At 45.6% G+C, this 22,419-nt stretch overlaps 1 protein-coding gene across 1 annotated transcript; it reads left to right on the top strand.

Moving 5' to 3' along the window:
- The first annotated feature begins 19,144 nt into the window (after positions 1-19,144).
- Positions 19,145-21,525, top strand: LOC124662236. Its single transcript, XM_047200096.1, has 4 exons — positions 19,145-19,327; positions 20,231-20,438; positions 20,580-20,969; positions 21,138-21,525. Exons 1-4 carry the CDS (start codon positions 19,145-19,147, stop codon positions 21,464-21,466), a joined length of 1,110 nt encoding a protein of 369 aa, XP_047056052.1. The 3' UTR covers positions 21,467-21,525.
- The last annotated feature ends 894 nt before the right edge of the window (positions 21,526-22,419 follow it).

Below are 22,419 nucleotides of genomic sequence, written 5' to 3'. Positions count from 1 at the left end.
GTGTTGATATGGTGGAGGTTCCATTGCACGGGTTTATATCCATCTAGACTTAAACAACAAATGTCGCCAGTGATTCTTGTGCCGTAATACCCGTGTTAACCATAAGATCCGGAGTGGGACGGAGTAGTCAAAAGTGTTTCCACCTCTCGTTCATCAACGGATGCGCTTTACCGTAGACACTTGTATCTGTCGGCGGAAAGCGGTAGGCTGGGAAAGCCTTAAGTCCCCACGGCACAGTCCGTAGACACTTGTCGTTCGAAGAACAAGCGGTAGGCTGGGGAAGCCTTAAGTCCCCACGGTATTGCGGTCTATGATGGGTTGCAGCCACCGGCGTAGGAGTGTATGGTAGAGCCCAGCACTGTTATCGTGGTCGGGGTCCACCTTGAAATCTACAGGAATAATGGGACCGACGTGGACCCAGGGTCGGCGCATGCAACAAAGGGTGGGTGTTCGAGGTAGCGGAGGAACATGATTGGCTAGACCTTATACCGGGCCTCACACCAAAGGAAGTGTGGACGGGGAAATTGCCCGGTTGGCACCAAGGTTAAGATCTCTTATGGGTAAAGCAACACACCTCTGCGAGTGTAAAGAACCGTGACTGTCACTCCTCGTTCCGGGATATGGAGCTGCGAACGCGGCCGGAAAGGAGCTCCATGAAGTTCTAGTAAACCGGTGAAGGTCGACGGACATAGTTCTTCCGAATAAAAGCAACCTTTTGAAGAAATGGTTATGAAAACCTGCATTGGTATTAGACTTTACGGTCTAATGCCGTAGCTAGTGCATTAAACACCTCTTTCCTATAATGAACTTGTTGAGTACGCTCGTACTCATCCCACTCTTAAATCCCCTGCTTAGATATGGAGGCATCGAAGGAGGATCTACGGTGCAACTCGAAGGCCGAGAAGTCAACAACAACTTCAAGAGACGGGACCACTGTCAGAGGAGTCAAATACCACATCGAGCAAGGAGAAAACCTAGTTTAGCCATAGAAGGGAACTAGTTTCCTAAACCTAGCTCCTACTTAGCTAGAACCTATTCTTAGCCTCCTTAGCTAGTTAAATACTCTACAAATAGAGTTCGTGATAAGTCTAGACTACGAGTCGTTCTTCTGGAGTTTATTTGCAGTTTTACCTCATTGTAAAGTAGGAGGCTATGATGATCTTATGTAACAAAGTCTGTGTGTAATTCTATAGACATGCCTTGGACCCGCATATGTTTCTGTTGTACCACTCTGAGCGATATAATACTAGTGGAACGGTGTTTCATTGGTGTTATATCAGACTTGCATACTACACCATGCAGTGGTATGCCGGGTCACCACACGTACCCCTTGGCAACATCCTTAGGCTCCACCGGCAAACCACTAGCGGGGTCCACCTCTTTGATTGTGTCTCTGCCGGTGGCGACCGTGTTTTGGCGCCTTGCTTTCCGCGGTCTCTTGGAACTACTTGTCCCGGTGCCACTACTCCCGGCGGCGCCGCTACGATCGTCGCCGCTTGTCTCGCTGCCACCCCCAGCGGCGCCGGTTGCCTCGTCGCCGCTTGGCTCGTAGGTACTACCCCCGGCGGCGCCGATTGCCTCGTCGCCGCTTGGCTCGTCGGCACTACCCCCAGCGGCATCCTCCATCTCATGGTCCTCGTCGCCGCCAACCCCAGCGGCCTCGGCATCCTCCTCCGTCCTAAAGAAGTGCCTATTGTAGTACTCCTCTAACTGTTCTTGAGACGCCATGGTGACTTGCACTGATAGAAGATGAAGAGTTAGAATGTGCGAAAAAATTCGGCATGACCTTTGCTAAAAATTGGTCATGCGGAGTGCTAGAATTGCCGGAACGGAAATGAATCAACATTCCAGCACTCAATAGCAACTCAATCCCTGTAACAGAAATGCAAACACATATAGGAATTTTCTCCAATTACATAACTCAAAATGTAGCAGCAACAATAGTAGCGAAACATCTTAACTCTCAAGTTACATAACTCAAAATGTAGCAGCAACAATAGTAGCAGCAGGCAGCAACAATAGTAGTAGAAACAATAGTAGCAGCAGCATTGCATGTACTACAACCAGTATAGTGAGCATTTTACATCCCTGGCATCCCTGGCAGCATTACTGCTTAATTACAACAAAAATACAGCCTTAGCTCTCCAGCTTATTCCCTGGAAGTTCAGATTCAAATTGAATTATGCCTTGCTTATTTTCAGAAAGCGACAGCGAGACCAAAACCCAGCTGAGAAGTCACTCTGTGCTAATCTTCTCAAAGCATGACCATTTTTTCTCAAGAACAGTAGCAGTAGCATGACCAGTAGGAGTAACATGTAAAGCATTTGCTGCTGTATTTCATCATTTAAAGCAAAACCTAAATGAGAACCAATTTTTATCATTTGTTCTAAACAAGCAACTAGACCTGCTGCATTTTAAATCCTAAACCAGAGAACTATCCCAGGGGATGGTTTTGTAGATTTATTTGCTTAATGCATTTGGTTCTACTTAATTCATAATGTCATAGCTATGATAAGTTTCATTGCCAGTTAACTGTTGCAAGTCAATAAGAAAGATATAGTGTTTGTGTACAGAAACGATGCACATGTTATTGTACTTAAGTGCCTCCCTTTCAATGTGAACTATCTAGGCTGTAACTGCATGAAACTAAAAAATCCAATAACTTGTAGGTAAATGCCCTGACTACCAAGCAAACAACACATGTGACATAGAATTTGAAATTCTAGCACAACACCATATACATCAGCATGCACAGCAGCACCATATGCAAGTGAAAAATGAACTAAACCTACTGCTAGCACTTGTTCTTTTTAAATCCAGTAGCATGCATTTCATTTTCAAACCAGAGAACAAATTCAGTAGCATGCATTTCATTTTCTTTTTTCAACAGCACTTGTTCTTTTTATGAACTAAACCTACTGCTAGCACTTGTTCTTTTTAAATTAAGTAAACCTACTGCTAGTGAACATCAAAATTTAGTACAGTACTACAGGTCCAGGGTCTAACCAATAACTGGAACCAAACAGCAGCATAGTCATGGATTTAAGCAACAACATAGTCATGGACTAGAGTAGCACTTACAGTAGCGCTTAGCATTTGATAGCACTTACAGTAGCATAAAGTAGCTAGCTACTTCATTTGCGTTTCATCTAAACCAACTAAACCAACATATATAAAGTTCATTTTCAACTTGATTGCTATATCATTTAAACCTACTGCATCATTTTATTTCTAGTTGAAAAATTACAGAGAGCATTTCATATATATAGCATGAACCATTTTTTACAATAGCATGGACTGCAATAGCATTTTCTCTAGTTTTTACAATAGCATGGACCATTAAGCATTATTAAACCAGAAAATAAATGCAGTAGCATTCTTTGTTTTTTGAACAGAGAACTATATGAATGCAATGCAATGCAACCAGGGAGCATTCTTTCTTTTTAGGGAAGCATCAAATGTAGTAGCATTTCAAACAATGCAACCAGAGAATAAATGCAGTAGAATTTCAAACAATGCAGTAGCATAGCAGTAGCATTTTCATTTCATTTTCATTTATAGCAGTAGTAGCATAGCAATTTATGGCAACATTTTTGCATTTCATTCTTGTTATGAGCATGAACATGAGCATGAGCATGAGCAAGCATTTTTGCATTTCATTCTTGTTATGAGCATGAGCATGCAACACCTACACTGCCAGCAATTCATTTTATATATCAACCAGTAGCATTTTCAAGGCAGTACTACAATTTTATTTCAATTTTGTTATGAACCCTAAACCAGGGCATCAAATTCCTATGAACCCAGGGCATCAAATTAAAATTGCTATGAACCAGGGCATCAAATTCAAAGAGGGGATCGAACTAGGGCATCAAATTTGCTATGAACCAGGGCATCAAATTCAAAGAGGGGATCGAACCAGGGCATCAATTTGCTATGAACCAGGGCATCAAATTCAGAGAGTAGAGAGGGGAACGAAGAGGGAGGGGAAGAGGGAAGGGGAGAGGGAAGCTTACCGTGGCAGGTGGTGGGGGCTGGTGGAGGGTACGGTGGAGGACGGTGGCGATGACGTCCCCGGCCTGCTACGCGTGCTCCTCTTGGCGATGGTGGCCGCGAGCGACGCCTCGTCCTCTCGTCGACGGTGTCAACTGCTCCTCCTCTCGGAGGTGACACCCTGCTCCTCCTCGCAACGGCGTTCTCCTCCTCTCGGCGGCACGGGGGCGGGTCCAGGGCGGCGGCGCGGTTAGCTAGCTAGGGTTCGTGAATGGGGAAGGAGGAGAAAGACAGTCGCGCTTGCGGTTAAGTCCCACGTATAGCCGGACACCCCTTATTGCCGGCGCACCACCTGTTTGGTTCACCGGGGACAATTATACCCCCGGCGAACCAAACAGGTGGTGCGCCGACAATAAGGGGTGTCCGGCTATACCTGGGACTTGTCCCCCAGCCCTGGCTGGCCGTTTCCTTTTCTGTTTTTATTTTCTTTTTCTTCATTTCTTTATTTATTTTCACTTTCTTTTGTGTGTCTTTTCTTTTCCCACAAATCCTATACTATTTTATTTCCTTCTCTTTTCAAGATAATAACCAAGCAATATGAGTAATGCATTACAAAAAATATGAGTTATATATATATACATGCATGCATAAAATATTGACAAACACAATTAATATTAGTTATACATAAAATATTGGCCATGACCATATGAGTTATGTATTACACAAAATATGAGTTATACATTGCAAATAAAGTTTTACATCAACGATCGAGAAGAGTGTTTCACTTTCTTCTTGCTTTTCTTGCTCGTCGTTGAATAATTTAGCCCCGTGTCATGACTTCTTCTTTTGAAGGGTCGACCTGACCTCGGTAGCGTGGTCCTGCTTCTTCTTGTGGTGTATGTTGTGTCTTCGTTCTTGGATTCTTCCATCATTGGGTCTCCGACTTGTTCTTCGAAGTCTTCCACGTTGGCGACTCTATCCATTCCGACGATGGTCCTCTTGCCTCTCCTCATGATAACACGGCTAGGCCTGGATGGGTCAGTTATGAAGAAGCATTGGTGCACGTGTTCGGCCAGTACCCATGGCTCATTCTGCGCGGTGGCGTTCGTGGACTTTGATTTGTTGGCTTCGGGTAGAAACATGGTGGTGAAATACCGGTCTTCTTTTGTGACGCTCTTAGCCCATCTGATACGGAACATCGGCACTTTCTCCCCGGCGTAGCTAAGCTCCCGGATTTCCTCGATCCTTCCGTAGTATCTAGTCTTTACGTCACCAGTCCGAGAATTCATCGTTACCCCGAGTTACGGTAAACATTGTTCTTGTCTTTTTCTTCCGTGTAGAATGTGTACCCGTTGATGTCGTACGCTTGGTAAGTCATGATGTTGGGCGCGGGGCCATGTGACAAGGCCAATACTAGTTTATCCTTGTCAGAATCCATTGGTGGGGGATTAGCATCAATGTGGTCTTTGAACCAGCGCGCGAAAGAGGAGTTGTGCTCTCTGAATATTTACGCTTCCGTCATCATCGGCTTGCCACTTGTTCTCTATCATGGTTTTGTGCTCTTTCAACCAAGGATCGATCAAGTCAATGTGTTGTAGCGCTACTAAGTTGGCCCTGTCAAAGTCGGAAGTCCGGCCAGACATGTGCACGTGCAGTTCCTTCCTTCCATTTTTGTGGCCTGCTCCCTCGAACCTGCGGAGGTGCTTGTTTTGAGGCAAACCAACATGGTCCTCGATGTCTAGATAATTCGTGCAGAAAGATATGCACTCTTCGGTGAGCCAGCCCTGGACGATGCTTCCATCCGGATGTGACCTGTTACGAACGTATCCTTTAATGACCCCATTCATTCTTTCAAACGGCATCATGTTGTGTAGGAATGCCGGCCCAAGATTGATGATATCATCCATGATATGGACCAACCAAATGGACCATCACGTCAAAGAATGCAGGCGGGAAGTACATCTCAAGCTCACATAGGATCACCACGATCTCTTTCTAGAGCCTTGCGAGTTTCTTCACGCTTATCGACTTCCGAGTTATGACATCGAAGAAGTTACAGAGCCCAGTCAGCGTTGCACGGACATGGTCATCCATTATACCTCGGATTGCAACCGGAAGAATCTGCGTCATCATCACGTGACAGTCATGAGACTTCATGCCGCTGAAGTTTTGTTTCTTGGGGTCCATGTATCTGCTTATTAGCCCGGAGTAACCGAAGGGCACTCTGACTCCTAGAAGGCAATTGAAAAATTGATCAACCTCAGTCGGACTAAAAGTGAAGCAAGAGGGGGGACAGTAATAGTCTGGCTGCTTAATCATTTTGCGCTTCTGACCGCCGTCCGTCTCCTCCTCCGACTGTCCGTCTTCGGTCGACGGGATCTGAAGCTCTTCCCTGATGCCCAAAACTTTCAGGTCGTGTCTTGCTTTCGGCCCATCTTTGGTCCGGTCCGGCATGTTGAGAAGAGTGCCAAGCAAGCTCTCGCACACGTTCTTTGTAATATGCATGACATCAATGCAGTGAGGTGTATCGAGAATTTTCCAGTACGGAATGTCCCAAAACACGGACCTCCTTTTCCATACACCAATGAGCGATGTCGTTTCCTTTTTCTTCTTCTCTCCAGGCTTTTGACGAATCTTTCCCGGCGCAGGGCACTCCTTCCAACCTTTCAGTAATGTATCGATCTCTTCGCCGCTCTTCTTACGTGGAGGTCCTCGGGCTTCATTTGTACCATCGAACAAATCTCCACGCTTTCTCCACGGGTCAGTCTTGTGTAGCCACCTTCGATGCCCCATGTAAACTGTTTTCGAAGAGCCGGGATCCTTACCAAGCTGCAAAAACATCGTCTCTTCCATGCACCTGACACATGCCTTGTGTCCATGGCACACCTGGCACAAAATATAGCCGTATCCGAGGTAGTCCTGCACCGTCGTGATCAACGCGGCTCTCAAAGGGAAATATTCTTCCGCGCCGGCGTCCCATGTATCTAACCCTTCCTCCGCCCACAACGTTTCAAGCTCCTCCTTTAATAGTTCGAGATACATGTTGATATCGTTTCCTGGCTGTGCCGGCCCTTTAATTAGCATACTCATCTGTATGTACTTCCTCTTCATGCACGACCGGGCGCGAGGTTGTAGATCCATACAAACACGGGCCATGTGCTATGTGTGCTGCTACGGTTTCCGAACGGATTGAATCCATCCGTGCTCGCACCCAACCTGATGTTTCTGGGATCTGCCCCAAAACTTCCGAATTCATTGTCTAATGCTTTCCAATGGCTTGCATCCGAAGGGTGCGTCAGCACTGGGTGCTCAATCCGGTCTTCATCATTCAACATTGTCTCCTTTCTTTCAGCGTGCCAGCACATGAGCTTTGCTTCCTTGCGGTCCGCGTAGAACCGTTGAAGCCGGGGGGCGAGCGGGAAGTACGACACAACTTTTCGAGGAGCTTTCTTCTTCCCTTTCTTGTACCGTTCAGCGTCACACACAGGTCATTTGGTCTTGTCCACGTGCTCCTTGCGATACATGATACAGTCGCTGATGCAGGCGTGATACTTTTCGTGGGGTAAGTCGAGAGGGAACGTGATTCTATTGGCCTCGGCTAGACTACCAGGACACGTGTTCCCGGCAGGAAGGAGATCTTTCACGTATTCTAGAATGTCGTCGACGCTTGTGTCCGTCCATCTGTGTTTCGCCTTCATCTGCAGCACATCGAGCGCTACTCTCAAGCGGGACTCCCCCAACCCGCGACCTGAGTCGTACAATAGAGTATTCGAGTCTATCTCCAGTTGCTCAAGCTTTGATTTCCGCTTGGCGCCTTTCGTCTTTTCGAGAAGCAGATCTTGAAGATGAGGATCCCGCACGACTGAAGCTAGCGGCACCTCTTCGTCATCGTCAAGGTTATTGTCGTCGTCAAGGTTATCGTCCTGTGCGACAAACTCTTCATCGTCATCAATATCATGATGCCCTCCTTCTTGGCGGCCATTACCACCTGCTGCCGTCGCCCCATTGACCTCCGCGCCATCATCACTCATCCATTGAGTGTGTCCATGCATGAAACCATTAGTGAGCAGGTGCCCCTGCAATTTGCCTGAATAGGGGTCAAACCATTTCACTCGTTTGCATCTTCGGCACAGACACAATACCTATGTGCGGTTATTTTCATACATGTCGATGATCGCGTGTTTCAGATATCTCATCACGACGCTTTCACTAATCTCGATAACCATTATCGCCTGCACGGTAAGATTATATAATTGATTAGAACCATGCATCCGTCGGTAGTTTTCACGGAAAATTTAGGCATGACCTTCCTACACGGTAGGACATAGGAGCGCCAGAAATGTGCCGAAACGGAAACTTAACGAATCAACATTTCGGCACAATGTTGGCAACTCATTTTCAACGCCAACACACACAAGCACAAACACAATATATATATATATATATATATATATATATATATATATATATATATATATATATATATGCCACACACGAGCTTTGCTTCAAATGTCCAATATACATCGATTTCATTCCTCAATTTCTTCATTAATCACCTATTTGTTTGATATATTCGTCAACGAGATCGAGATGTCGCGCCGCGACCACGGCGTATGGAAGCCGACTTTCTAGATCTAGATCTAGATTGAGCGGTCAATGCGGGATAGCAGATCTAGATCTACATAGGGGGATGTGGGAGATGCATGTAGGAAGGGAAGATTTGCTCAAAAAATATGATTTTGTTTGGTCAAATTGGCTAAATTGGGGATAGAAATGGGCAAAAATGAGCTGGGTTGGGAGAAGGCTCGGGTTTGTGTGGAGGAGTGGAGTAATGGTAGTGGGGGGAGTGGTTGTTGAGCAGAAATAACTGCCCAGGTTACTGCCGGCGCACCAGGGCATGGGTGCGCCGGCAGCACATAGCCCATTCGGCTATATCTGCTCCGGGCCAGGCCCAAGAAACATTGCCGGCGCACCAGCCTAGGGGCGCGCCGGCAATAGTAAATTTCCGTCGGCGCGCCCCTGGGCTGGTGCGCCGGCAATGATTCTTGGGCCTGGCCCGAATCGGGCGAGCCCATGCCAGGATTTGTCCCCGGCGCGTCTATACCTGTGGTGCGCCGGCAGTAGGCCTGCATTGCCGGCGCGGCGGCAAGGTGGTGCGTCGGCACCTCTTTCCACCGGCGCATGTCCAAGGTGGTGCGCCGGCACCACTTGCCTCCACCTATAGGCTTTTTCCTAGTAGTGGAAGGCACCCATCGAATTCCTCCGTGAGTGCTGGGAAACGTTCACCGGACGTCCGGCGGATATCCCAGGCGTCCTCAAAGAGCTCGCTGAGCATGCACTGAACATATATCCGGGAGCAAATCCAATCACACAGTCGCTTTGTCGTTTCTCGGAGCCAAAATGCAAGGCAATATTGAAAGAACTTCAACGAATGCAGGATGTCAAGTTCATCCACGAGATTTTGGACACAACTTGGGTAGCTAAACCTAGTGCTAGTCCCGAAGAAAAATACTGATGAAGAGCACATGTGCATCGATTTCATAGATCTCAATTAACAATGCCCAAAGGATCAATTTCCCACCAGATAATGGATGCAACAACAGGGTGTGATTGTATTTCCTTCTTGGATGCATACTCTGGGTATCATAAGATTATACTAAAGGAAGAAGATCAGTACAAAACGGCGTTCATCACACCTTCTTGGATGCATACTCTGGGTATCATCAGATTATACTAAAGGAAGAAGATCAGTACAAAACGGCGTTCATCACACCTTATGGTCTATACTTCTACCAGACCATTCCTTTGGGTTAAAAAACGCGGGTACTACCTACCAGCGGATGATGCAGAAGTGTCTGGGAGAATAGATCGGGAAAAATATACAAGTATACATCGACAATGTGGTCATCACGACACGACAATGAGCTTCACTATTGAACGATCTACGCGAAAAAATTGACAACCTCGATAGGTTCCGCCTAAAACTCAACCCGAACAAGTGTTTCCCTTGGTGTCCCAGCAGGGAAACTCCTCGGATTCTTGGTTTCGGCGTGAGGAATTGAAGCAAGTCCAGAAAAGATTCAAGCTATACTCGCAATGAAGAAGCCAATAAACTTGAGGAACATCCATCAGCTGGCAGGAAGAGCCGCAGACTTGAGCCGATTCATCGCTCGGTTGGGTGAGAAGGCGAGAAAGAGACATTGTATCTTTACATCGGGGCAACAAACCAGGTGGTTAGTACAACCCTGGTAGTCGAACGACCGGAGAAAGGAAAAGTCCATTGGGTCCAACGACCAGTATATTTCCTGAGCGAGATGTTGTCACCCTCGAAGAAGTGGTACCCACAGTACCAAGATAGCATACGGAGTATTCTGCTTCATTGTTGCGCCACTATTTTTCGGAGCACCCGATCCTCGTGGTAAACAAGACATCCTTGTCAAACATACTAAATAATCTAGAGGCAATGGGACGTTTCTCCCTTTGAGAAACCGAACTCTCTCCTCGGAACATCACATACGAGAAGCGCAAGGCCATCAAGTCACAAGTGCTACAAGATTTCAGGGCAGAATGGATGGAACTCCAAAGCACAGGACCACCAGATTTATCGAGTTCTTGGACGGTGTACGTACTATGATGGGTCCAAACATTTGGAAGGTGCACGTTGTTATCTGATCTCTACATTGCATAATACATGTTTGAATAGTTAATTGTTGTAACTATGTTTGCAATATTACCAGAAAGCAGTTGTAATGAAGCAGTCATCATTAGAAGATAGTCGCCAAAAAAGGATCTGTAGCGACCCTGTGCAACATTATGATGTAAGTCTGTGCTTAGTACAAGTTCCATACATTGTCTTATTTATGCAACTTGTTATTATCTTATATCTACATTGCATAATAAATGTTTGAATAGTTCATTTTTGTAACTATGTTTGCAATATTACTAGAATGCAGTTGTAATGAAGAAGTCTTTAGTAGAAGATAGAGGGCAAAAAAGGTTCCGGGGTGAGCCTATGCAATGATATAATGTAAGTCTGTGCTTAGTACTTGTGACTATCTCATATCAACAATTGTTAATACATGTCTGCACAGTTCATCGTTTAACTCTTTTTTTGCATTATTATCAGAATGCAGTTGTGATGAAGCAATCTTCAACACAAGAGAGGCCCACAAAAAGTTCTGATCTTTCTTCTGATGCATCCTCTCATAGCCGTCAACCTAGGCCATTCCTTTCATCAAGCAGTAAATATCTCAAGGCTGTACTGTATGAAAGACATGGTGTTGCTTCTTTAAGATCTGTAGCTGATATGTTGACAAAGAGTATACAAGATTCAATCAAGGCGATTGCCAAATATCAACGTGTTATTGATGATGCTAATAGAAGTCCTCCATGATTATATGTAATTTTTTTATTTGGGCACATTAATTGCCTTGTAATTTTCCTAGTTATTTTATTTGTGTATGTAATTGTGTGTATCATTGATATCAGATTTTAGGCTCATAAAATTTAATGGGCCTTCTCATAAGCCTAACTTGGCTGGCCCAGAATGCAAGTTGACTATTCAAACAACCAGGGCCCTACAACTTAGTGGGCCGGCCCACTTACAGTAATGTGGGACCCACTTTTATTTTGGGCCGACCCACTTACTTATTGAGCCAGCCCAATTGCTTTAAGTGGACCCCACTCACTAACTGGGCCGGCCCGGTAACAGGAAAGTGGGACCCACACACTTATTGGGCCAACCCGATGGGCCCCATAGGCTACTTGGGGGCCGGCCCGTTAACACGATAGTGGGCCCCTCTTTTATTATTGGGCCGGCCCACTAACCTGTTGGGCCAGCCCACTTGCTTTACGGTGGACCCCACTTACTAACTGGGCCGGCCCGGTAACAGGAAAGTGGGACCCGCATGCTTATTGGGCCGGCCCACTAACTTGTTAGGCCAGCCCACTTGATAAAAGGTGGACCCCACTTGCTTAATGGGCCAGCCCAATAACAGGAAAGTGGGACCCACACCGTTATTGGGCCGGCCCACTAACTTCTTGGGTCAGCCCACTTGCTCTATGGTGGACCCCACTTTCTAAGTGGGCCGGCCTGATAACAGAAAAGTGGGACCCGCACGAAAATTGGGCCGGCCCACTAACTTCTTGGGCCAGCCCACTTGCTTTATGGTAGACCCCACTTATTAAACCGGCCCGATAATAGAAAAGTGGGCCCCATATGCTTAGTGGGCTGGCCCGTTTGCCTGTTGACTGGTCAAACGAAGACATTCGGCCCGGCCCACGGGCTTAGTGGGCCGGCCCATTTAAATTTTGACCAGTCAACCTTAGAGGTTAGGCCCAGGTACCTAATGGACCAGCCCAACTATATAGTTGACCGGTCAAACTAAGTCAGTTGGCCCGGCCCGCAAACTAAATGGGTCGGCCCGCTTAAGGCGTGGCAGGCCTCGTGTGGGGCTACCATCTACCACGGGGTTTCAGCCGGTTAACGGCGTTACACAGCGATTAACGGCGTACGCCACGTGTCGTTTGCATGACGTCAGCAGTCAACGGGCTCCCGAAAACACTTCTGTAACGGTCCGATTTTCCGTGGCGGAAGGGCGCCCGAACGCGACGAACCGAAAAAAACGTGGTAGGACTTTGCCTGACGCAGTTTCGACCACAGAACCCATATCGTCGGGTTAGGCCCATAGGCGACGAAAAATGGGCCTTAGTGGACGATTTTTGGACGTTGTGTATTTGAACTTTTCTTGTAGTGGGGGTTGATTGTTTTTGAGGTTTTGGATGCAAATAAGAAAAGTAAATATTTTTATATTTTCATATTAAAATAGTGTAGAAAATAAAAAAACAAGATAAAGCAATATAAATGTGTTTCTTATGATAAAAAAGTGGACCGGGGTTCCTGTGTTCACTTCACTATTCTCTCTTTTAAGTTGTAGTGGATAAATATTAGTTGATCAATGAGATATGAGGATGCAGAAAAATAACATGAGTAAGATACACATTCATATGGGCATCACGTCCTAACATAGAGAGTATGCAACATATCTCTTTTATACTCGAGAAGAAAGGGAAAACTCCATGAAATGTTGAAGTAAGAATTAACAGAGTATAGCCGTAAGTACTTTGACATGATGTTTGAATATCAAATATGCTACCTTGACCAAACAAGATCATCACTTTTGTCACGTGACGAACATAGCAGATGCATTCACCTTATCCCTAGTGAGGTAGCAAAAGAAAAGGCAAAGCCATGATAGATCACGAATTTGTTGTCACTATTCAATCACTAAAACCATGTTACTCCATCTAATACACACATCACCACATACACGCTCTTACATAGATGTTGGATCAGAACAAATACTTAAGAACGGGGTACATAATATGCATATATCAAAACATCTTACACATAATACGATCAGATCTCATAGCACAATATCATAGAATAAGGATCCATCGCATAAGTATTACAAATATGGCCATAATCATGTGAGGCAGCTCATATGGCACTAAGAACTATGAAGAACATTAGAGGAATAAATCAAGCAACTGCCACAAACTAGTAGCCTAGAGGTGGACTACTCTCCCTAGCTTGATCATGGTGATGACGATGAAGACATTGGAGAAGGTGGAGATCCCTCTGGCGGTGATCGCGGCGTAGTTTCCCCTCCAATCTTCTCTGCTGCAGCCTCCGTTTTCGTGTTTTTGTATTTCTGCAGCTCTTTCCTCGCGAGACATCTTCTTCTCCATATATATATAGTGATTTTTAGGTCAGAATATGTCGGTGGATGAAAAGATCACGCAATTTGGACGATCGACGGCCGAAAGAGGGCAGGTGGCGCGCCCTACATGTTTGGGCGCGCCACCTGGGCTCTTTTGGACCTCAGGTCCTTCAAGGTGAGGTTCCAGTGCCCAGAGTGCTTCTCCCGATGAAAAAATAATGCTCCAAAAATCTCAGGTCAATTTGACTCAGTATAGGTCTCTAAAAGTGAAAAATACACAAAGCAGGGTTTTCTTGTTCTGCGAAGTTATAAACCAAATAAAGGGGATCATTGGTAAATCCCCATAAATCAATGTAAAACATGGTATTATCATTATATATTTCAAATATGTGGGACTTCAATATGATAAAGGACAAAGTTCATGTATGCATTTTACATGCATCAACCATAAGCTTGGGGGTGCCCAAGGCACTCCACTGAACTCATCTTAAAATTGTCCGTTTGCACAACCCTAAACCTTGTTTTTTAGCAACATAGAATGATCGCAAAGATTTGCAGGGTCCTTTATTAGTTTTGTTTCTAGTTTTGCTTTGAAATAAATAAGACCAACATGAAAAATGCCTTGCATTCTTACAAAAGAGCTACTAAAATAAATTATCATTTCTTGAATAAAAACAAGTTGCATATTATTAAAAGATGAAGAGGGATGTAAATTAAAAAGCTGAAATTTATATTGTGCATATTACTATTAGTTTCAAATGCTTTATTGAGTGATAATTTTCTATGTGCCTTATTTAGTGATGCTTATTACTAGTATACATAGATTCTTAAATTTAATTGAAATTGTTTGATTATGAATGAATAGCACTATGGATACTATTGCATGCTTCTAGATCTCTTGCTAGCCGGAAAAAAGAATACTCACACAAGCATAGACTCGTTTCGAATTCCACTCAAACCCAAATGTCTATCATATCTTTACTATTAAATTCCTATGGGACCGTACGTCGTACGTCGCTGCCTGTTTTGCACTTTAGCCCCTCGGTAACTGAAAAATCAACCAACGCTGCAGACTTTTCCCTTCCCTATCGAATTTTCCTCGAGACCATCGGAACGCCGCCGCCCCGGGCTCCTCTACCGAGAAGATTAGCTGCCGCTGGCCTCCTCCACCGTGAGCGGGACCCCTTAATCCACCTCGCGCACGTCACATCCGCCGGGGCTGTCGCCACCTCGAGCTGAGCGAGGCTAGGCCGCGTGCTCGCTCTATCTGAGCTCGGTAGCCACTAGCCACCATGGAGCTGCACCCATGCGATGGAAACTCCGGGGGCCACGGAGCTGCAGCCATGCCAAGGATGCTCGCCGGCAACACGACAGTGGCTCGGCGGTGGAGGGCGACGAGCGGCATCTGGTCTGGCACTACGATTGGCTGATCGGCTGATGGGCGCTGGACTGTTCGTCCGTTCGTGTAGGTCCAGACGGCGGGGCCGTGGTGTCATGGGAGCTACTACCGACGGCGGCGCGGGAGCTCCTTCCAGGGGCAGGCGAGGTGCGCGGGAGCTAGCGGCCTCAGAACTCAGAAGCGCATCTCAGTCCTCTTTCTCCAATGATTCATTCGGTGTAGCAGTGGCAACGCCTTCATCTCCTATGAGCTTTGATGCAATCCTTCCTTCACAAGAGCAGCCATGTATCCCCGATTCCCCGTAATGAGAACTGGTTGATGGATCATCAGATTACTCTGCTACCCTTGCCCTTTTCGTGGAAGAGCGGTGATAATCTGAACTCTGAAGTGCCTCTCCCCTGCACTTCTGAAGCAGAACAAATCCTATTCTGCAAGGTAATGATGTGCTGAAAATTTATAAGAATACTAGCTACTGAACTAAGACGGACGTGTCAGTACGCTCTAACATTATTCTAATCTATTATGCAAATAATAAATTTATCTAGATTCGCTACATACATGCAAATCAACGACAACTATTTTCAAACGGAGGGAGTACTGAAAAAATCAATCAATACATTTACATCATTAAGTTGATGTCGTGTCATTTTCAGTATTAATCGATGATATGATTTCCACTATAACTATACATGCAAATCGACGAAAAGTATTTTCAAACGGAGGGAGTACTAAAAAAATCAATCAATACATTACATCATTAATTTGATGTCGTGTGATTTTCAGTATTAATCGATGATATCATTTCCAGCGTTACCCGTCTATAACTAATGTTCTATTAATTTCGCAACTAATGGTACAAAAAACACTTCAATTAAAGATTGCATATATTATTTCCGATCGATTGATCATAGAGGTTTAGATATATTGAAGGTTTTATATAATTTAGGCGGCACCGTAGCAACGCACGGGTTCTGTGCTAGTCTACCTACATATCTCTTGATATCTATCTATCTATCAATCAATCATCAATCAATCAATCAATTATATAATTAAAACAACAAACAACCAATGGTCTAGATTAAGCACCAACTAACGAACCGTTCATTATATAATTAAAACAACAAATAACCAATGGTCTAGATTAAGCACCAACTAACGAACCGTTCAGATTGAAACTTAATTGTTAGGATAAAGTCGGTTAGAATATAGACGCGGAACAAAAACTGATTCGCACGAGAGTATACGATTATCTCTTGCCCGATTATCTCTCGCCCGATTACATCTGCTGCAATCGTGATCTTGAAATTTTCTATGCCAAGCTGATGTTTCCTGTGACTTGCGGAGTCCGAGTCGACGGTAGGACTAGAAGATTTTCTCCGGCCGGAGAACATCCGCCGTGGAGGCCGCTCTGCCGTCATCCCTGCCCTGCAGCGTCATCCACATCATGCCGGTCGTGCGTCATGCCCGTCTCCGATGTTTGCCGCAGCATTGCCCCTCCACTCAGCTCACGTGGAAGCAATCTCGCTAATCTCAGGTACGTAATAGGATCCCCTACTTCCGGTTAATCAGATCGTGAGCTGCTCAACCAATATCAGTTGATTACGTCAGTTGTTGAATCAAACAGCGTGTACCTCATGATGCAAGAGACCACCAGTGCACATGCACTCCTGCAAGATCAATCAAAGAGTTGCACCATAGAGATAGCCAAGAGCTAGGTACGATCAAAGATCACACAGAGGTAGGTCCGATGTTCTTTGTTAGCTTCATACATCTCTCTGTAGTACAACATTGGGTCTCTATATTTTTTCAGCATTACCATCATCGGCGATGTAATTCCTGCTTGTGAATCTGCTGCCATGGGGGAAGCACTTGCTTGTCTAGAAGGTCTGAAGCTTTATTTATCTGAACCTAGTGCGGATTTGATCATCGAATCGGACTGCTCTTCAATCCTGAAGGCTTTTGAAGACGGTAGTGAAGATCGTTCGATTATTGGACAAATTGCAACAGAATTCAAGTTAAAAAAGCCCCCTGATAGAGAAGTGGTCTTTGTCAAGATCAATAGAAGTTGCAACACAGTTGCTCATGAATTATGCCAATTAGGTCGTAGAGAGTTGAGTGGTGGTGTTTTACTTCAATCTGTTCCGACCTGCGTGTCAAACTTTGTTTTGCATGATTGTAACAAACTCTCTGTTGATTATTAATATATTTAAATTTTTCAAAAAAAAAAAAATCATCGGCGATGTAAAACAAGGGTGCACACCTACGAGGAGCACAATCGATCAATCCACTAGCTATCTATCCAACACTTGGTACATCCCAGGGAATAGATCGACTAAGTTGCAAGCAGCTATGAGTCGTTACAAATAGTTCTCGACGTGTTGTCTCGGAGGAAGTTTGCATAATCGTCCGCGCTAATTTGATGCATCCATCCACCGGAGCTAGGGATGGCCAGCACCCATTACTCGCTCCAGAAAATATATCCGGGATTCGTGACATAGACAAGCAGTTTATGCACCTATTTCCCATCAGATCCTCCAGCTCTCTTGATCTGGAGAAGTTTGCAATGTTGGATCATTAGTAACCTAGCTGTTCTGTGTGATTTTCTAATCATTTTTTTGGATCCGGCTCTTTGATTATGCAATTGGCATGGCTTCTACATCAGGTAATCGTTTTTGTCAGAGTCATTTCCTTTTTTACAATAATAGGACTCCTAATCCACGACGTACTTCATGTATATGTGAATCATAGTCTTGGATCCATGTAGGACCTGATTACATGTTGTTTTGTTCTCAAGTTCTGCACCGACGATGTACCTGCCTTGCATCCAAGACGTTGCATCAATTTAGTGGATCAAACAATTCTTTTGAGGGGAGAAGATTGCGCAATCAGAAGTAACAATATGTGAGCATCGAGTTGAGAACTTGAGATAGGCAAGAGTACGTGATACATATTTATGTGTGTCTCTGTCGCTACAATAGGTTCATCTTTTATTGTGAAAACAAGAAAAAGACCTGAGAAGGATTTTTTATTAGTATTACTATAAAACTAAGAGGCTCCATCCTTCCTTGATATAAAACTAAGGAGTACTAGCAGGCGGTGGCGCGGCGCACGCCGCGCCCGTGGATAATTTCGACAAAATTAACCCTTACGCGAAACAAATTCAAGAAATAAACTTCGGACGAAACAATTTTACAAAATAACCTTTTTGTGCCGCGCCAGAGTCTAGGGCGTTGCAGACATCTATGTCGCGCCGTGGTGCTTGGCGTGACACACTTGCCAGCGTGGACACGTGGGTCCCGCATCTTGGTTGTGTGTAGCGCCCTGAAGTGGGGCGTTGCACAAACTGGTGTCACGCCGAGGGATGAGGCGCTACACCCGATCGATTTGGGACTGAGCAGGATGTTGCTGTTTGGTTAGACCACATCTAGCGCTTAATGAATACTGTAAGCTGCAACGTGAAGTAGGATGGATGGGATCTCTCAACATACGTGTGCGCTTTATTTTCTGTTCCTTCTTAAGGTATAAAGCTGAGTACATCTCCACCAATACACAAATATACTAGTACTAGTACACGTTTGCGTATGTCCGCATTGTCCGACCGGCCAGCAACGTATGCATGCATGCACGTGTACATGCATCAATCCACCAAGAAGCTAAGCTTAAAGAAGCTAGCTAGGTATCCAAGTCATCGTGAAGACAATCTTCTCCTCTAGCTGCTGCAGTGCTGCTACTGCTATTTTGATTTTCAATACCATCATTTAATTATAGGTGTCATATTATACTCCAGAATTAATTAAATCAGTGCATACGGTCAAACGTCCTCGTCACCCGGCAACCCCGCTCCGACCCCTTTGGACGTGCCGCGGCACGTTGAATTTTTTCCGTGGGCCGCCTGATGGTCACTAGCACCAAATCCCTACTTCTATTCCCCAATTTCCTTCCCTTCCCGCCGCTTCATTTCTCCCGCCCGCCACTCCAGCTCCCGCCCTCCTCTCTAGTGCATGCTCCCCCGACAATCGCCGTTTCCCACATGTCCCCGAAGAAGACGCCGGCTACGAAGGGGTGGGTGAAGCTGTGCAAGGTGCCATTGAACGAACATAGCTCAAACAACGTCATCGACGCGGCCATGGACGCGAAGTTCATGGCTGATGCGGAGCAGAATCCAGAGGAGGAACGGGCGGCCCACGCGGCATTCGACGTGGAGCAGCAAGCCGTAGGGAGGCGGCGGCCGCGGAGGAGTCCAACGACTTCGACTTCGACTGGAGCGGCCTGACCCGGAGGAGAAGGCGACGGACCAGAGGACCTTAGTCGCGTCCTTCGGAACGCTGAAGAAGGACGAGAATGACGCCAACGAGGCGATGCAGCAACGGCTGCTGGAGGACGCGACGGCTCACTGAGCTCTAGCGACCGTGTGTCGGATGGAGTGACGGGCAGCGGAGAAGCTGAGGAGGTTGGGAGGCAACGACGTGGTCGGGCCGTCAACCGCCCCGAGGGGCAACAAGTAGTCTAGGGCCTTGTTCATTGTTGTTTTTCCTTTATTTCGTGTGTACATTACGCTTTTTCAGTTGAATGAAAAAATGTTAGAAAATATAATATGCGTCGAGCGCTAGAGGTACACCTAGACGTAAACGGACGCGCGGTAAAAAAAAAAACTATTTCGGTGTCCACGGGCCGACACTGACGGACGCAGCTGGTCGATTTTGGCGTTCGATTTGCGTTGACCCATTGGAGATGCCCTAACTCCATTTCTTAAACATGTCGTTTATATTTAGTCAAAAGTCACAGTGTGTGAAATCGATCATACATTATAATGATATTAACAGATTACAGTTTTGACAACCTGTTCAAGAGTTATGATTTTCCAAAGGGTTGGAACGTAGCTGTACGTGCAAATGAGCTAACCTAGCTACTCAATTTTTTGCAGTGGATCGATCAGGTGCACGTTTGTATACTTGTACACGATTGTTACCCATGCGGGCATGCGCGCGGCCACCGACCGTACGTCGGGTTTTGTCTGCGTTAGCACCTGACCCACCATAAATTGCCTCTCAGAGCCACCGATTCAGATCATCATAAGTCCTACGTTGATGTCCATCAAACGCCGCTGCACTGGCAGGCAAGGAGATTAGCGCCCAGCGAAACCGAAGCTGAGCTGCCGCGCCCCGGTCCACGGCGTGGCACACCACGGTGCAGCGCCGAGCTCGAGGGCGTGACACCAGCGTACATGGGACCCGCTTGTCCACGCTGGCGGCAGGTGCAGCGCCGCGATCTATGGCGTGACACAGTGGGCTGTGGCGCCCTGGATACAGGCGCGGCAAAAACAGGTTAGTTTCGTGAAATTGTTTTAATTTCCAAATTTGTTTTATCCTTAGATTATTTCTGTCGAAATAGCCGCGCCCGTGACTTCTTAAGCTTGAATTAGTGCTAATTATTTAAACACTGGAAAATGTAATACTGTCACGAAGTTAGTCAGCGGCTGGCAACAACGGAGAGGAAACAACGGACCCACCGACCGCTGTCCTCACTCCTCTCTCTCAGGTCTCAGCTCACTCCCTCACAGCCCATCCTTTCCACCTCGATTCCGGCGAGCCCTGGTTGCCGCCCGCTACCGGCACCACCTTCGGATGGGGGCGCTCCCCTGCCCACTCGTTCTCATGCTCTGAGCGACCCACTTTCCTGCCTTGGGTCCTCGAATCACCACCGCTGCAGCCATGGGGATGTCGCGCCTCCGAGCCTTCCCGGTGGACGACGACGTGGACTCCCGCTTGGACCAGTGGCCGTCCACAGAGCAGATCCACCTCTGGATGGAGTTGATGTGGATCCGGCGGCAGTTCTCCCGCCAAAGCAGCGGCATGGTTAGTCTTGCTCCCCATCCCGCATTGTTTCGGCCGTGCCTCTCTGCTCCACGCGTCGTATCGTTTCAAGAAATAATATTTCGTGTTCTGTATGATAGCTTGATAAGTTCTACTTCAATTCGTGAAAAAGCTAGTAATTTCACAGCGTTTCCAATTCGTATGGTATAGGTGGGCCAATCCAGGAGATGCAAGATCAGCAGGTCTTGGTGTCTTATCAGCAGGCGCTGAACGCTTTCCAGCATGAGCTGCCCATCCAACTTGGCCGAGCTGCAGTCGACGGAGCAGATCAACCTGTTGATGAGTATCCGGTGCCAGCTCTCGCACCCCAGCAGCAGGCAGGTCAGCCTGTTTTGCCCTGTTGCTGTGTCAATTTTACATTGTGTTTAGTTTCATGTTGCTCGGAATATGCTTTTAGTGAGATCTTCAATAGGAATTTTTTAGTAAACATGCAGGCCAGATATTTCTTTCAGCATCTGATTTGTGGTTTCAAAGGTTAATTTAGATTGTACTGAATATTGGGAGTGACGATTCAGTCAATTGGACATGATTAAATTGATGTTCGTGTGCTTGAATGTGTGTGCTTATTACTAAATCAGTTATCCTTAGGCAATTCATGCTTTCTGAAGCGCCGCCCATTAGAACTGTTGTATTAACATGGCAAAGAAAATGAACATGCCGTGTATTTGTTGTGTTATTTACTGAAGTCATCCCTTACATGCTCCTTTGTGTCATTCCAATGGCTTATTATAGTGACTTCCGAGCTGGGGAGTTGATGGATTCCCTTGGTGAATAACTGAATATACACATGGTCATGTCCTATGATCACTTAAAGGGTGCTGCTACTGAATTAGATGAATGATGTTACATAAAAATGATGATTCATAGACTTAATTAGCTGTCACATGACCATGTAATAATTACTTCTTTGTACACTCACTTTGAGTTGCATAAAAATGGAAATGTATATGCATAAAAAAGAGAAACCTAGACCTGAAAATTAAATGCTTATACCGAAATACCAATCCAGTCAGGAGTGCCATATAACTACTGTAGAAAGAAATAAAAATAATCTCACATTAAAATAGCTATACAAAAGTTGGCCATAAAGTACATTGAATGTACATACGAAGATTTCACGGAAAATATTATATGAGAAAATACACACTGTTGCATGAACATTTAGTACCTATAACCATACATTTTAGCTTGGTAACAAAGTGAGTTGTAAAACTGTAAGCTTGAGAAGGAAATTTCTATTGCAAAATACAGTATCAACAATCCATTAGGGCTGTAAAATAGGAACAAAGACCCATGATCGGTAACTTCATAGTAAAGATAATCTTCCAGTAGTTCAAGGATAGAGGTTGCCTTGTTGAATCTCTAGTGCTCCCTGGGCCGCGCCACAAAGTTCAGGTGCTTGTTTGTTTGTCTGAAGCGTTGGTGAGACTCG

This window comes from Lolium rigidum, chromosome 6 (assembly GCF_022539505.1).
Source record: "Lolium rigidum isolate FL_2022 chromosome 6, APGP_CSIRO_Lrig_0.1, whole genome shotgun sequence".
Lineage (NCBI taxonomy): Eukaryota > Viridiplantae > Streptophyta > Magnoliopsida > Poales > Poaceae > Lolium > Lolium rigidum.
The sequence above is the reverse complement of the archived record's forward strand: the minus strand, read 5'-3'. Positions and strand labels throughout refer to the sequence as shown.